We start from the raw sequence: 17,121 nt of genomic DNA on the forward strand, positions 1-17,121 counted from the left end.
TACAAGAATGGTACTTGGTTCAGTTGGTTAGGTGTAAATTTGTCTGACCTAGAGAGCATTGGTTCGAATCCAGGAATATAATCATTATGTATCTAATTTTTTTTAAATGAGTGAAACGTCAGCGTTTGGTGATATTACATGGCATCTTAGTCAGAATTTATTAATGGAACAGTAACACCGTTTATCGATTTGGAGGTTTTGACCGATTTTAAATTGTTCGTGTAAGAAATTCAAATTTTAGTTAAGTTCATGTAGCTATCAGCACAACTCAAAGTTTCATGTATAAATACGATAAAGCAACTAAGTTTATGGGGGAGTAGGCCGTTTTCCCCCGAAACCACAATAAGCTTTTTTAACTTGTATTTATATTAAAAATCAAAAAAACAATACGGCTGACTAATTTATCAATGAAAAATTTTAATTTTAGCTCCAGAAAAATTTTGGACTAGTTGGAAGTTATTAGTGTATTTATGTGTAAAGTGCTCCAACTCCAATCCTCGTCACTTGTCAGTATTATCTATGATGGCGGAATGACGGTGAAATGATATAAGACAATTGAGTTGAGGAGGTTAAAGAAAGTTTTACCAAATTATACGTCTCCTTACATAAAATTTCGAAATAAAAAGAAAATTATGGTAATAATCAAATTAGTCGCTGACTTTAAATAACTATAATGACGTGGAAATTTAAACAATCACTTTGGGTCACCAAATCCTTAGAGCACCATTAGTGGGAGGTACTCTTATGGTTACTCTTTCATTTGGGCCCAAAAACTAAATTAAAAACTCATTTTTGGTCAATTAAGTAGAGAATCGATTCTCTGGGAAGGAATTGAGCAACCCAGAGAGTAACACAACGTGGCCTATTTTGATTCGTGGACGCAAAAATACAAAAAGGAATTGTTTTTTTTCTTTCTTCTCTCTTCTTGCTCGATCCTCTCTCTTCTATGTCGATCCAGACGGCGAATCGAAGGCGATTCAGAAAAATCAATCCATAGTTCCAGACCCAATTCATCTTTGAGCTTTGTCATCCATTCCTTCAAATTCTTCATCGGAATATCCACTCCGATCTAAAAACCGCCTTTCGTCTTCTTCTTCGCGTTGCCCTCTCTCGTCGTCGGCGGCAGATTAAATTCGCCCTTCAATTCTACAGTTGCAAGAACATGCTCTTTCAAAACCAAATTCGAGCCTTCTCACAACTAAATTTTGTTCCTTTATTGATTCTCTGAAATCAGTCTCTGTTATTTTTGTACTTTTTGCTTTCCAATGATGGGAAGAGTAGACAATTTGCTTTTATTTGATATCGTAGTGCTGAAGAAGCTCAAGAAGCTATCAAGTATTTCAACAAGTCTTTTCTTGATACTTCTCGTATATATGTGATGATGTTTAAAGCTGGTCGCCTTTTCGTGATGATGACAATGATGATGTTCTTGACACTGATCGCCTTTTCGTCCATAACCTGCCTTACATTGCAACGTACGGGATTGTCTTGTTCATCTTCTGCTCTTTTTATATACCCTGTTTTCTGTTTATCTATCTGTTATTAATCTTATACATCTTTGATTCTCGTCAATAATCTCATGCAATAGAGAAGAAGAGCTTATGGAACATTTAAGCAAATTTGGTGAGATATCAGAAGTCCATCTTGTTCTTGACAAGGAGACGAAAAGGTCCAAAGGAATTGCCTACATCCTTTACCCGATTCCGGAATGTGCGGCAAGGTATTATTCATGTCAAAAAGTAGCCTTATGCTGATTTTTGCTGTTGGTTACCCCTTGAGGTCTGAGTAATTGCTTTGCAAGAAGTAGCGTTATGTTGATTTTGTTGCTGTTGGTTACCCCTTGAGGTCTGAGTAATTGCTTTTCAAGAAGTAACCTTATGTTGATCTCTAGCTGTTAGTTCAGGGTTTAAAACATTTGATGGTGATGCAGGGCAATGGAGGAATTAGATAACTCAATTTTCCAGGGCCGGTTGTTGCATATTTTTCCAGCCAAGCACCGTGAAACGTCTGATAAACAAGTGTCAGTGGCCTACCCTTTCTAAGTTTCGGTCTTTCAACTTGTAATATTTTTGTGAACCAGATTTTCCATTAGTTGTTTAACATGGCCCTTCTCAGAGCCGGTCCTTGGATTTTGGTGGCCTAAAGCATATTTTCTATGTAAAATCTAAGAATTTTTTTTTTTCACTAAAATACAAAAATATTTTTAAAAAATATTTTAAAAAGTTATTGAATACTTTAACAATGTAAAACAATCTAAAAAAACAAATTTTCTAACTTTCATTGCAGCAAATTCATTGATTAGCTTTAGTTTTGTTTGAAGAAGTTGAATATTTATATATCTAGTAGAATCTAATATTTGAAGATTTTTTTGTTAAAAACAGGAATTTAACAAAATTAATTGAAATTTTCCCGACAACTCTTAGTCTCTTACCAAAAAAAGAAGAAAACAAAAACGTAATCAAACGCAAAAAAAAAAAAAAACTGTAAAAGGGGAATAAAAAGGTAATAATAAGGTGCAGAGTAGCTGGTTCGAACCGAAGACATGCTAATTAATTGCAAGACACAGAGACACAGCTGACCTACCTAATCTTTTATAGCCCTAAAACAATTAATATATTGTGTGGCCTAAAGCAAATGTTTTAGCTGCTTTATGGGTGGGCCGGGCCTGGCCTTCTCAACAGGAATGACACTTCTAACCTGCCAAAAACATTCAAGCAAAAGAGAGAGGAACAAAAAAAAGGCATCGGAAGCTGGTGGAAATACAAAGGCTTGGAATAGTTTATTCATGCGACCCGATACTGTACGTTTTTCTTGTTTAAAGAATGCATCTGTTAATGTTTGTTAAATCTGGCTTTTAACAAGAATCAAAAGTTAGTCGCTTCATGTTTTTTTTCCTTTTCCCTTTTGTGTTGTAGATTCTAGAAAACATAGTCAGGGTGTATGGTGTAAGCAAAACTGAGTTACTTGACCGTGAAGCTGAAGTTCCTTTTCTGTTTTTATTGTTTAATATTCCAAAGTTTGTAAAATTTTATTGTTTTCTATTTTATGCAATATAAAAAAATTAAATAATTGTTTATCATTTTAAATTTTTTAAATTTAAGAATTAATTAACAAAAATTAAAAAATATTATTTAATATTTCAAATTTTATTAAATATGTTTACTATTCCGAATTTTGTAAAATATGTTTAATATTCCAAAGTTTGTAAAATTTTATTGTTTTCTATTTTATGTAATAATAACAAATTAAATAATTGCTTTATCATTTTAAATAATTAAAGTTTTATAATTAATAAATACAATTTTAAAAATTATTATTTAAATGCTTGAGTAACCTTCTTTGGAGTTCTCTAGTAATAGGCTGATTTTGCTTAAGTTCTTTTAGAATTGCTTTACTTAATTTATGATTATTTATATAATTAAATAATATGAGAGTAACTATGGTGGATTGCTCCATTAATGATGGTCTTAGGCCATGTTTATAGGGGATCACCCCATGTGATCTTGAGCCTTAAAAAATTAAAATTTAGTGAATAGTGCCCACAAGATCAGATGAAATGATCTTAATTAAGATCTGTTCTTCATGTGTTCTTCTGCTGACGTGTCAGCTGGTAAACGAAAGAAACTTTTTATTTTTTTTTTCATTTCATTCGACGTTTCTTTTTTATTTTTCTTCTTCTCTCTGAAAAATCTAACAGGCGAAATCACGAGAGATTTTTTTTTCCTCATCGTCTTCTCCTCTGTCCGGCGATTGAAACACCGGGGCGACCGTCTCCTCGTCGTCTCCTCGTCTCCTCGTCTCGTCGTCTACTCCGGATCCACCGATTATCATCGTCTCCTCTGTCTCGCGAAGTCTAGAGATCTCCTCTGTGTCGCGAAGCTCAAGATCTCGTCGTCTTCTCTGTCTCCTCTGTCTCGTCGGCTAGGTAATCTCCTCTGTCTCGTCGTCTTCTCTGTTTCATTTGGTTTTAGGGTTTCGAATTTGGGGAAAGTTTGATTTAGGGTTTCGGAACTTGGGTGATCACGCCGAGTCCGTACAGGTTGGTTTCTTTTTCTCCATTTGAGGATTGATCCAATGTTTACTTCGTTATCCCCATTGCCTATACTGAATCTGTGGGTTGAGCTGCTGATGTAGTGCCTATGTTGTTCGATTTGATTTGCTCTACTTAATAGTATTCGATTGGATTTAGAAATTTGTGCAGACGACGATTGGTAGATGCTTAAGATCCGCAATGGTCTATCTTAATAGCCTGATTGGTAGATTATGTAGCTGATTGAGCTTGTTTTGTTGAGTTTTCGTTATATTGTAAGTGTGATTGAAGTTAAACTAAATTGATCTGTTGCCTCTTTTCTTTTGTTCGATATGATTTAAGCTTGTTTTGCTGAGCTTTGGTCAGCGTATATGTGATTGAGGTTAACCTAAATTGTCTATGTTCATCTGCTCTGTTTGAAAATAATCCTTGTGAGCTGGTTTTTAAGTTACTGATTCTCTAGATTTGTGTTGCTCTTGCTCTGTAACTGTCTTCAGGTTGAATACGATCCAAGGATCATTGGTTATCGTCAACTTTTAGATGTATTCTGGTCTAGTCATGATTCTAGACAAGTGTTTGGACAAGGTCCTGATGTGGGTAATCAATACAGGTAAAAGAGGAAGCAAATCTCCACACACTAGCTTGTCGGTGATCTTGAGTTTGAATGGCCTAATTAAATCTAAAACATTGGAATCTTTATGAACAGATCGTGTATTTTCACTAATTCTACAGAAGAGTTGAGACTGGCTTCTACTAGCAAAGAAAGGGAGCAGTGTTTTCAGTGTTCAGTGTTTTCTTCTTCTTTCTTTCTGAACTCTCATCTCTCACAGTATGCTTTTCGTTTTCTTGTAAGCAGCAGATTCATTTAGACTTTCATTGTCTCAATATGGTATTGAATTTTGTGAACCCGTGATGTTTATTATTTGCCTTTGATCACTCAATATACTTTGATCACTCTATATATATGAGAAGGAGCACAAGGTTTCACAAGATCAAAAACAAACATTTCTCTCAACAAGACTAACATTTGCTTCCCTAAACAAAAAACAATCTTAAATTATTTATGATCACATTAATCTTTGTATTTATTAAATATTCTTAAATTTCTATAAGAATATTATATTATTAAATCTTAAGATCTTACACATGTTCTCCCAATAACTAACTTCTCAACAAAAATTCTTAACAACTGATTTTACATTATTTTTACAATATTTATACTCTAAGAACACCCTAAACTAATCTCCCTATAAACATGTCTTTAGAATGATGATGGATTGATGCCTCGATGGTGGTGAAGTGGTAACAATTAACAATACAAGACATAGGCACATAGCTTACCGATAAAACGCAATTTAGTTTAATTACTTGTATGGTCTTGGGAGGTCATGCTTATTACAAAACAAGAGTGAAATCTACTGTTTGTTATTGTTAAAGTACCTAAAATCTTCGAAATTCTAGGGTGTACCCGAAACACTCATAACATTTGAGGACCACTTTATAAAATCACATTTTTACTAGAAAAAAAAAATTGTTGGAATAGTAATCTCCTTAAACTGAAACGGTAAAATTTACAAAAAAAAAATAAAATAAAAAGTGACAAAACTCCTTTCTCTTTTTCTTTGACCACATGGTTGGGTTATAGACCCATTTAGATACTGACTTATCTCTTCTTCTACATCAATCACAAACTCGATGCTGCCCGGAAGAAAAAAAAAAAACAAGCAGAAAACTGAATCAAAGAGTTAGCCCAATAGTTCAAATCATGACTCTGGGATTTACACGTTTGAAAGTAAATATAAAAAAAGAGCCTACCCTTAGAAGTAACTAGGGAAATCCATCATCCCATACTCGAGAGCTGCATACACAGAAAATTTTCACTTACTATTCATACATATACATACTCTTGCTGATTATTAGTTTCAAACATGTAATCCAAAGAGAATTTCATCAAAATTAACAGGTGCAGGTGTTAGACTAACAAGTCGAGAACTATGAACCAAACGAAAAAATAAACGAATTATGCCAAGCCAAGTTGCAGGCAAGGATTTGAGACTACATCTCAATGGCTGCAAGTCTCTTTGACCTATCTATCATGTGTCCATACTATATAGTTTGTTCTCTCAGATTCATTCTTCAGCAACATATCTCAAGCATTGTCCCTCTAAATCAAACCTGATTCTCCAACATATCATGAATTGTCTTTTCAAACATCGATACCATTATTTCCTAACTTTCGAAGCAATTAGTATGTAAACTCACAATCTTCTCAATCACCAAAATCTCAGCAATGTATATGAAGGGGAAACAGTTCTTGGCCGTCACACTTAAAATAGATAAGCAATAGAGGAAATCATCATCGTACCATTATATAAAAGCACTCGTGCTTAAGCTATAGCAGCAAAAACAGAAGCAGATTCAAATTTTTAGCTCATGTCAGTCATTGTGAGGATGTTTCCAGTCTCAAGGTATAATTAACAATGCTACAAATTAAAGAGTGATGTAACCAGAACCAGGACCTCCTACTCATCATAGATACCAATACTTGCTGCTACTAATTACTTTTTCCCGATTCAGATTCATCATCTATGTGCGAAATCAATTTGTTTTCATTACCAACAGTTTCATTATACTTCATTGGCACAGAGAATCACAAGCAAAGTCCACTCTTATGCTATATAATAGTATAATGTAAAATCAAATGAGCTACTGTTACAGAGCTAAGACAATGAAGCAGGACACATAATTGCGATATACGGTGAGGGAGAGAGAGATAAAGGTATCAGGTCTCACCGGCGGAGGAAGTGGGTCCTTTGGAGCCAGAGGTACGCCGGAGCTTGTGAAGACGAACCTGCATCTCAGTGAAGAGCTGCATCCTATGACATTCCAATTCCTTAGCGAATCTCATCCTCTGCTTCTCCAGTTCCACCATTTCCTTCCTCTTCCTCTCCTCGACTCTTTCGTATATCTGTCCAAGCCTCTCAATTGCGTCGGCAACTTCCTTGTAACCTTGCTTCTTCTCAATTTCCCTCTCCCGCTTCTTGTTGTTACTTCCGCTACGACCACCGCCGCTCGATCTAGACCTTGAACCTTCAGAATCATCCTCAGACGCCGGACACGCCGCCGCCGCCGCGGCTGCAGCGAATGCGTTAAGATTTCCGCGAAATCCGAGTAAATCGTCGCCGACGTGAGGTATAATCGCCGGAGAAGTCGCCGGACGTCTTGGGATCGCCGATCGTGGAGCGACGGGAACCGGAATAATCGCCATCGGAAGTGATAGCCTCAGGTTGGGGTTGTGGTTATCAGTTGAATCAGGAGTACTAGACGTCGGGAAGCTTTCCCGGAGAAGGTCATCGAGAGCGGAGAAGAAAGGCCAAGGGCTGACGTAGGAGCCGGGATTAGAATCGGAAACCCTAGCCTTCTCGACTTTGTACTTCTTCTTCAAAGTATCGATCCGGTTTTTACACTGAACGTCGGTGCGATACGGCTGCGATTTGGCGGCGGAAACGTTTCGGCCGGAGTTGAAGTGACGGTCGTTAACGGCGTTAGCGACCTCTTGCCAGTGTTTTTGACGGAGATTACCACGGCTAAGCTCGACGAAGCGATTACCCCAGGCTTGGATGAGCGTGAAGGTCGCTTCCTCGCTCCAGCAATCTTCACGAGAAAGCGTCGACGGCGAAGGACGAGAAGATCCCGGCGAAAAGGAATCGTGAACGGAGTCCATCATACGGTTGACGACGGTGAGCTAGATCGGAGAAGACGAACGGTGAGGATGAGATAAAACGGAAGGTGGACGGTGACGGTGACGGAAACGGAAACGGAATTGAGGAGGAACGAAGTGTATTTTAAAAAAACAAAACTAACCAGCGTTAAGCGTTGTGTGCATGTATGTATTAAGCCGTGTGAGCTAAACGAGCCAGCTCCAGTTAATTTATATATACTGTATATCGTAATTTTGGTTTTATTTTTTTACTCAAGACAAGAGCTAAGACTTTTTTTTTTTTTTTTTTTTTTTGACTCTTATTTTTTTGATTGAAATATTTCATTTTAATATTTTATGGAAAAAAACATGTGAAATTTCATAGTCTAGTTTAATTATAATAAAACTTCATAATGTTTTAGGCTTCTAAATGTATAACACGTTTATTTAATGGTTTATTAGGTTAGTCAATTTTGCGTTGATTTTTTTTTGACAGATGAAAATTATCGCAAGATAAGGATTCGTTGGTAATATGTATGGTTTTGGTTGATATTTTCCATTTTTGTCTAAATTAATTAGAATATATGGTTTTAACGTAAGAAATGAATTGGTATCGACCGTAGATAGTATGTAACTGAATAATTTATAGCATGGTGAATTTTCTGAAATTGTAAGGAAAAATCAAGGTAACTGAATAATTTAGATGTTTGATTCATCTTTTTTAGTCATTAGACGATAACTTTTTTTGTAAGTTATTGATACATTACAAAATGGGCTAATAAACTGGATGTTGGTGCAATTGATCAAAATTTGCAACCTCTGATTTTCTATATGGATGTGGTAGATTTTGGTGCAATTGATCAAAACTTGAGGACGTTCTGTTGGATGTTGTGGTAGATCTGGAAGGCAAGAAACAAGAAAGTTTTTGAAAATATATCCGAGTCTCCGCCAGAGCCGTGACAACGATAATGAAGGCCGGAGGCACAACAGATGAATTGTAAAAATCAACTTAAAATTTAATTGTGTATGCTATATGCATGTTTTCTCAAAAGTGGATAAAAAATAGAATTTAGGATGACCGTGAATATCATTTTAGCAAGTATACAACATCTAAAACAATTCAATGAACAATAAAATGAAAAGTCCATATTACTTAACCTCATTTTTAATTTCAAATCTTAAGTTTAGTTTGTGTGAGTAGTTTTATTTAAAAGTAAATTAGAATTGTACTTGATTATATATGTAAAATCACGTTTACATACATAGTATGGGCTAAACTTACAATAGTATTATTTTAAAATTGGCACTTTAATGTTTCTAGGAAAAGAGAGGCCGTAGGCGAATGTTTCAAAACTTATAACTAAGGCACGGCTCTGGTCTCCGCCAGATACTCTGGAGAAAACTATCCAAAAAGAAGAAGTTTGGAGAAGAGCAAACAATAGAGACATACCATCATGGTTAGTAGAAGCGGGTATATCGACTCAAATCCCACAAGATTGCCTTGTATGTTTTATAGACAGATCTTGGCATACAGAGGTGGATAGGAGTGGACACGGCTGGATTGCTTCTATCGGTGATAGATTCTTTGCACATTGGGCTTAAAGGTTCACGTAGAAGCCTATCCCCCTTACAGGCAGAGTTAGACACCCTTGTTTGGGCTATGAAGTGTCTGCTGGCCTTGAACTTAGATAAAGCTCTCTTTGCTACAGATTGTTTAGACCTCTTCATGATGACGTCTAATATTGAAGATTGGCCGACCTTTTCATCAGAATTGAAAAATTTTATTCATTTCAGAGATAGATTTGCTAACTTTAGTATTAGATATATTCCTCGAGAGGATAATATATGTGCCAATAAACTTGCGAAATGTACAAGAGCACGAAGTTTCTGTTTTTTCTATGTAAGCTTGTCGGTACCTAATTAGCTCTCTCTCGAAGAAAGTCATTTCCGATAACTTAATATATTGGGGTTTGATTGTCAAGAAAAAAAAAAAAAACAAACAAAAACTGGATGTTGGGAGAAATAATCAGAACATTTAGTTTAGTAGTATTATATGATACTAGGTTCTAAAATTTTCAATTTGGGGATTCTTCTAACTGGGTATATATTTTGGGTTGTGAATAACTCGAATCGCGTCTCAATTTGGTATATTATATTCGATTTTTGGTTTGACGTAGATTTTTTGTAATAAACCGCATTAACTAACCATTACGGGGGGCCAAGGATTCAAACTTTCGAATTAGGGAAAAACTGGTTTTCAACTTCTAAATTGTGTGGACAGAGATCGAAGTTCAGAATCTGTGGGTTTGTGGTGCTATATGAAAGTTAATGGGGTTTACAGATTGTTTTCATAATATTATGTGTTATTTATATGATATTGAATATAGTTCTCGACAATATGTAGGAATCACATCAGTAGCCAAATTTACTAAAAAAACCTTCTTTATTTATTTGTTTTCACATTGAATTGATGAACCAAACCTACCATTGAAACATAACTACTAGCTAGTTTCTTTTCTTCGATATGATTAAAAATTTTAAAATAAAATTAAGATTTTTCCAAGCAAATAACATAAAAACGACTTTAAAAGCAAAACCTTTAATTATTATTACAAAAAGAAAATAGAAACCAAAAAGATATTACATAGAAGTTTTGTCTTTCAAATGACGAAAACACAATTACAAACGAATACTTCACTTAGATAGAAGAAAAAACAACTCCCTTTTTAACTCTAAATCAATTGTTGGTGGTGTTAGGAGCACCAACATCAGCAGCGGCGATAGCAAGATCATCATCCTCTTCAACATTAGGAATTTGATTCAAATCCAAAATCATATTTTGGTTCGAGTTCAGATTCAGATTCAGATTCAAATCCAGATTCATATTCATATTGAATTGATGAATTTTCTGTGGAATCTGTCGAAAAAGCTCAATAAGAAAATCACTTTGGCGTTGAATCAAATTCAGCTGATTTTGATTTTGATTCATGTGATCATAATCTCCAGTAGGGGCAACAACTGCATCTGCAACAACAGAAGGAGGTAAATGAGAAGAAGATTCACCATTCTCCATAAGGTTCTGCCTCCTGCAAGTAAGCTTGTTTATATAAGTATCAATAAAAGAACTTAAATCCTGATAATCCTTTTCACCAAGCTTATGCACATCAATTTCTCCTCTAAGACAACCAAACATAATATTTTGAATCTCAAAATTTTGGTTCTTAGTACGCATTTTTCGCAATTTCGCTTCCTCTTTAGCAATCCTCACACGGAGAGAACGTTCTTGATCAAACATCCTTTTATTCCGATCGTCCGTCGGAACCTCCATAAAATCTGATATCACTTTCTCAGTGCCTTCTCTTGATGGCCAAGCCTCAGGGTCTGCGTTATACGGGCTGTAGATAACCGCACACGTCTTGATATCACAGAGAGTCGACAGCTGAGCAAGTTTCTTCATCATCCCTTTTTTCCGTTTGATGAAGCTTCTTTTTCTCGATGCTTCATCTTCTATAAGCGAATATTTCGTTTTTCTTCTCATGTTCACTATCTTTGGTGTGTGTTTTGTTTTGGTGGCATGAGGTGTTTATATAGGAAATGAAATATGCTTTTTACCCATTAGGGTTTATTTCCTTGCTCCCTCATAGTTTTAGATTTGGTTGAATTCTCAGATATCGTATCCGTTCCACTCCTACGTGTAGGCATTTGATTGAATATAAAATGATAACCCTATCATTTTAAAGATAGTAAGTAATCCTATTTAGATAGTATACTTTTTATGGGACGTGAAGATAGAGATATTGTATTAAGGGTAAATTTTGCATTCACATATGTAATGTGAGATATATTTTTATTTAGGATGTCCACGTTAGTAAAAAGTTATATGAAAATTAATTTACAATATATACGATGTAGAAATCTAATTTTTGTAATTTTCATATTAAATACCAATTTAAATGGATAAAATGTAAAGTGACAAAAAAAGTTACAAAAAGAAAAATATTTGTGGAATAGAAAATAACAATATAGATAATGTACTATATTATATGTTATAAAAAAATCAGTTGTAAGACATTTAAACGACAAGAACCATCTACACTCTTGATTTTGTTCAACTATATAGTGGCTTATACATCAATTAGTTTAGGTGTCCGATTATTAATTAATTTATGATTTATTATATGGATAAAAAATAAAATATTAATCTATCCTACTACTATTTACACTAGGACTCAGACCCCCCGCGATGTCGCGGAGGAAATATTTTAGAAAACAAAGTAAATAAAATTTAAAATTATACATTATAAAATCACTTGAATGTAATAAAATAGTTTGAATACATAAACATTAAACATAAACTGTTACAAAAAATACAACCATCAAAATGAAAATTTATAACTAAAAATATTATGTAGAATAGACGCAACTTTGCAAAAAATATTGTTTAAAGTATTATAAATATAAGATTTTTTATGAATAATTATGGTAAAGCTACAATAAAAAATTATTATGACAAAGTAATCCTAACTGAGAATATTGAACTAATGGTTGTAATGAGTAAATATAATTTTCAGTTAAATAAATATAATTAAAAACAAAATAATACTCCCTCCGTTTTAATATATAAGATGTTTTGGCCTCTCTTTTTTGTTTCAAAATATAAGATGTTTTGTAATTTTCCATGCAAATTTTATGATTAGTTGTTCTGTAATCATTTTTATGATCAAAATATAAGATGTTCTCTAATCATTTTTTTACAGTCTTCATTATGATTAGTTGAAATTTTATTAATTTAAATATATATGATACTTTTTAAAAGAAAAATAAACTATCTTAATATGTGTGCTTTTACCTTAAACATCCTATATTTTGAAACGGAAGAAGTATAAATTTTAAATATTAAAATAATTTTTAACGAAAAGTTACTATAAATAGATGCAACGAACTATAAATTCTATATTAAGTTTTATTAAATTTCTATATTGCTATAATTATTTCTAAAATTTTTGTTAGATTATAGAATAACGTTGAATATTAGATATTAATATTTAAATTATTTAGATTAAACATAAAAACGGAAAACTTGTTTCAACGATTGATTTGTTAGTTATTGACGAAAAAGACAAATATATAGAAAGTTCAAAAACCATGACTATTTAAATAGACACACCTATTAGAACGAAAAGTTGTGATGAAAAAATATGAATTAAATATAGTGAAAAGACACAACTCTGAAATGAATAGATACAACTGTTTGAGTTTAAAAAAGGATATAACAATTTTCTTACAAAACAATACTAAGCAAAGTCGCAACTGTTGTTCGTATTTATTCAGATTGTTATTCTTATTTTTAAATATTAAACTATTTTTTTAACAAAAAGTTACGTTAAAAATAGACGCAACTGTAAATTCTATATTAAGTTGTATTAAATTTCTCTATTGCTATAATTATTTCTAAATTTTTAAGTTAGTTGATAAAATCACGTTGAATATTAGATATTTAATTATTTAGATTCAACATAAAATGGACTAAAAGACATGACTATTTAAATAGACACACCTATTAGACCGAAAAGTTGTGATGAAAAGATATAAATAAAATATAGTGAAAAGACACAACTTTACAATAAACCGATAAATCGCAAATGTTGTGTCTGCACTTCGTTTCACCTAATAACCCATATAAACTGCTTTTAAGTAGAAGACATCTTTATTACCATATTGAGAAGTCAAATTCAAAAACTCACTATATAATCCATGTAACTCTTGAAAAAAAAACTCTAAGTATTTTCATGAAATTTTTATATTAAAAATTAACTAAAATTTGTAAATTAGATTTGTCATTCCAAAAATCTTTTGTTAAATCAAGAATCGGAGGAATATTTTTACTTTTAAAATAATGAATGCCAGAAAACAATTTAGAAAGCTGTAAAAGCTGTTGATATTGAAATTTTATATTATTTTGTGTCAAGGCAAAAAAATAAAACAGTTCAAAAAGACAAATATATCCTTTTTCCATACCCTTTTTTAAAAATACCCCTTCATGTTGACCATTTTTAAAACTACCCCTCTTTATATACAAAATGACCAAATTACCCTTTTTTAGTGATAGCAAGAATGTACAGTCATCAAAATCGAAAATATTTTCCCGCCAAAAAAATTTCCCGCCAAAATTTTTTTTTTCCCGCCAAAATCAAAAAATTTTCCCAAAAAAAAATTTTCCCGCCAAAATCGAAAATTTTTCCCGCCAAAAATATTGAAATTTATACCTTTTAAAAACATTGTAAACGCTTTTAAAAAACTTTTAAAAGTGTTTACAAGGTTTTTTAAAGGTTTTTAAGCACATTGTAAACGCTTTTAAAAACATTGTAAATGCTTTTAAAAAGCTTGTAAATGATTTTAAAAGGTTTTTAAACACCTTGTAAACGCTTTTAAAAACCTTTTTAAAAATCTTGTAAAAACTTTTACAAGGTTATTAAAAACATTGTAAAAGCGTTTACAAGGTGTTTAAAAACCTTTTAAAAATCTTTTTAAAAACCATTTGAAAACCTTTTAAAAACCTTTTAAAAACCTTTTAAAACCTTTTAAAAATCTTGTAAAAGCGTTTACAAGTTGTTTAAAAAACCTTTTAAAACTCTTTAAAAAATCTTGTAAAAGCCTTTACAAGGTGTTTATAAGGCTTTATAAGGTAGAAACCTTATAAAACCTTTTAAAAACCTTGTAAAATTTTTTTGGCGGGAAAAATTTTGGCGGGAAAATTTTTTTGCCGAAATTTTTTATCAAAAATTTTTTGAAGGGAAAATTTTTTCGAAAAATTTTTGGCGGGAAAATATGTCGGAAATTTTTTGGCGGGAAAATTTTGTTTTTCTTTTTATTGAATAAAATAATTTTCATCTAAGGGTAAAATAGTCATTAAAAATTAAAAGAGGGCAAAAAAAAAATGGCCAGAAAAGAGGGTATTTTTGAAAAAGGGTATATCAAAAGGGGCATTTTTAACAAATTCTCAATTTTAGAAGAGACGAATATTCGAATAAACACAACTCTACAATGAACAGTTGCAACTTTCCAAAAAAAAAATCGTTACAATGAATAATCGCAACTTTTTGTAAAACACATAATTTAATTTTTCTACAGATTTGTTTAAAAAATATCCAAAAGGTGGTTGAAAAAATACATTTTGGTGGCATTCATTCGGATTGCAATTATATATAGACATTAGATTTGTATATTTAAAATTAACTAAAAGTTGTAAATTAGATTCATCATTCCAAAAATATTTTGTTAAATCAAGAATTGGAAGAGTTTCTTACTTAATGAATGCTAGAGAATAATTTAGAAAACTGTAAAAACTGTTGATATTAAAATTTTATATTATTTTGTGTCATGACAAAAAAATGAAAACAGTTCAAACAGATAGATTTCAAAAGATATAAATATTCGAATAAACACAACTCTACAATGAATAGTTGCAATTTTACAAAAAAATCGTTACAATGAACAATTGCAACTTTTTGTAAAACATACAATTTTAAAAATTTAAAATATATATTCAAAAGGTATGATTAAAAAAACACAACTTTTGGTGGTATTTATTCAGATTGGTTTAAATATATTGAAATGTCAAATCCAAAAACTCACTATGTAATCCATCTAAATCTTAGAAAAACACTCTAGGTATTTTCATCAAAATTTTATATTTAAAATGAACTAAAAGATGTAAATTAGATTCATCACTCCAAAAATCTTTTGTTAAATCAAGAATTAGATAAATTTCTTGACTTTTAAAAGAATGAATGCTAGAAAATAATTTAGAAAAATATATAAATCGTTGAGATTTAAATTTTAGTTGATTTTGTGTCATGACAAAAAAAAATAAAACAGTTCAATTAGATAAATATATAGATTTCAAAAGATATGAATGTTCCAATCAACACATCTTTACAGTGAACAGTTGTAACTTTTCATAAATAACCATTCTAATGATCTATCGCAACTTTTCAGAAAATATTTAAAAGGTACGATTGAAAAAACATAACTGTTGGTCGCATTTATTCGGATTGTTATTATTATATAGATCAGTCGATTAAAAAAAAAAAAAAAAATCTGTTTGTGTCTTAAAGGCACGGAATATAAACGACAATTCATATATTTGAAACATGGTTTTCTTGTCTGTAACCTTTATAGATAGCAAATGCAAAGCAGGGGAACAAACCTTTATGTTATGGGTTTTTTTTTTTTTTTTTTGGCTCAACTTCAACTTTCATTTACCTAAATAAGTTATACAAGATTTATCCTCCCTTACAACACTTTTAATCCAATAAAGCTCTACAAGTATAACTTGGGGTCATAATTCTCAAAAGAAAGAAGTTCCCTTCTACTCTATCAGCCACTCGATTACATTCCCTTGAGGAAAAGACTACTTTGAACTCTTTAATGTTGAGAAGCAGATCGTAGATGTCTTGGAGCATTGGAGCAAATACTGGCCAGATTTCTGCATTATTAATCAAGTTGACTGCTCCTAAAGAGTCTGACTCAAGAATGATACGATCATAGTTGAGACGAATCACAGTCGCTAGAGCCCTTCTTATTGCTTCCAATTCGACTTCCAGAGCTGATCTATCCTTACGGATGGCCTGTGATCCCAACCATAAAACCTCACCATCTGAGTCTCGAAGAACCCATCCCGTACCACCTTGGGCGTTTTCACCAATCCATGCACCATCAATATTACAGTTTACCCAGGTGCTTGGAGGCGGGTTCCATTTAGCATTTCTCAATGCTCTCATACCGGACTGTCTTCCCTCTGTTTCCATCGTGCTGTTCCTCTGGTTCCACTCATCAGCATCCTCCAGAGCTTTCTTAACCGTATCGTTAGGATTGAAGTTCTTCCCATTAAAAACGAAATCATTTCTAGCCTTCCACAGTCTCCACAATAACCAAGGAATAATTCTGTCAAGTCCTTCTAGCTGTGGGAGTTGTGTCCTAATATTCAAAACATGATCCATATTGGCATAGAAAGAATTAGACCATGTACCTCCTAGAGGAGCGGGAACAGGTGAAAGTGCACAAGCTTGTCGAGCATAAGTGCACTGAAACAAGAGGTGATTGATGGATTCTTCCTCATGAGGACACCTTGAACATCCATTCTCTCTGGCCAAATGTCTGTATGACAAATTGCGTGCCACCTTATGTTATGGGTTTACATTCTTCGTAATAAGCCTCAATTCTATACAGTAACATCACAACCATTTTCCAATATGACGTAAAGAGAAAAAGGGAAAAGACGCTTGAACATTTACAGTGTAAGAATGAGCTAGTTTTCTCACTTCTTGTAAAATTCACAAGTCTACTTCTTCTTTTTCTTTTTTTTTTTTTTTTTTTCTGTTTAAAAGGT

At 32.6% G+C, this 17,121-nt stretch overlaps 3 protein-coding genes, 2 long non-coding RNA genes and 1 pseudogene across 9 annotated transcripts in view; 2 read left to right on the plus strand and 4 right to left on the minus strand.

Annotated features, from left to right (window-relative positions):
* LOC104712536 (non-specific lipid transfer protein GPI-anchored 22) overlaps positions 1-17,121 on the minus strand; it is an 81,108-nt gene that overhangs the window by 41,801 nt on the left and 22,186 nt on the right. The gene's annotated exons all lie outside the window — the stretch shown is intronic.
* LOC104712544 (uncharacterized) lies at positions 808-2,709 on the plus strand. 2 transcript variants are annotated; one of them, XR_755528.3, is made up of 3 exons: positions 808-1,475; positions 1,589-1,720; positions 1,931-2,271. It is a non-coding gene; the product is annotated as an uncharacterized LOC104712544 (long non-coding RNA). The 2 variants fall into 2 exon arrangements; XR_015566735.1 differs by lacking the exon at positions 808-1,475 and adding an exon at positions 2,682-2,709 and having other exon boundaries at positions 1,931-2,020.
* On the plus strand, positions 3,451-5,033 carry LOC104712545 (uncharacterized). Of its 3 annotated transcripts, none has more exons than XR_755530.3 (3): positions 3,601-4,039; positions 4,528-4,640; positions 4,737-5,033. It is a non-coding gene; the product is annotated as an uncharacterized LOC104712545 (long non-coding RNA). The 3 variants fall into 3 exon arrangements; XR_755529.3 differs by having other exon boundaries at positions 3,628-3,925; XR_015567448.1 differs by lacking the exon at positions 4,528-4,640 and having other exon boundaries at positions 3,451-3,925; positions 4,641-5,033.
* LOC104712546 (trihelix transcription factor ENAP2-like) lies at positions 5,528-7,939 on the minus strand. Its single transcript, XM_010429465.2, has 3 exons — positions 6,824-7,939; positions 5,846-5,888; positions 5,528-5,728 (listed from the first exon to the last, which is right to left on the minus strand). Exons 1-2 carry the CDS (start codon positions 7,755-7,757, stop codon positions 5,848-5,850), a joined length of 975 nt encoding a protein of 324 aa, XP_010427767.1. The 5' UTR covers positions 7,758-7,939; the 3' UTR covers positions 5,528-5,728; positions 5,846-5,847.
* On the minus strand, positions 10,314-11,296 carry LOC104715786 (MADS-box transcription factor PHERES 2 pseudogene; annotated as a pseudogene). The gene has a single exon (XR_015566733.1). The product of XR_015566733.1 is annotated as an MADS-box transcription factor PHERES 2 pseudogene (transcript).
* LOC147939107 (uncharacterized) lies at positions 16,037-16,732 on the minus strand. Its single transcript, XM_087465858.1, has one exon. The coding sequence runs from the start codon at positions 16,730-16,732 to the stop codon at positions 16,037-16,039; it is 696 nt and encodes a 231-aa protein (XP_087321984.1).

This window comes from Camelina sativa, chromosome 9 (assembly GCF_030686135.1).
Source record: "Camelina sativa cultivar CO46 ecotype springtype chromosome 9, ASM3068613v1".
In the NCBI taxonomy this organism is placed as follows: domain Eukaryota; kingdom Viridiplantae; phylum Streptophyta; class Magnoliopsida; order Brassicales; family Brassicaceae; genus Camelina; species Camelina sativa.

Coding starts and splice junctions, on each gene's coding strand:
- LOC104712546 (XM_010429465.2), bottom strand. CDS start 7,757: ATGATGGACTCCGTTCACGATTCCTTTTCGCCGGGATCTTCTCGTCCT. Junction 5,889..6,823: donor AGGACCCACTTCCTCCGCCG/GTGAGACCTGAT, acceptor CTGTGTATGCAG/CTCTCGAGTATGGGATGATG.
- LOC147939107 (XM_087465858.1), bottom strand. CDS start 16,732: ATGGATCATGTTTTGAATATTAGGACACAACTCCCACAGCTAGAAGGA.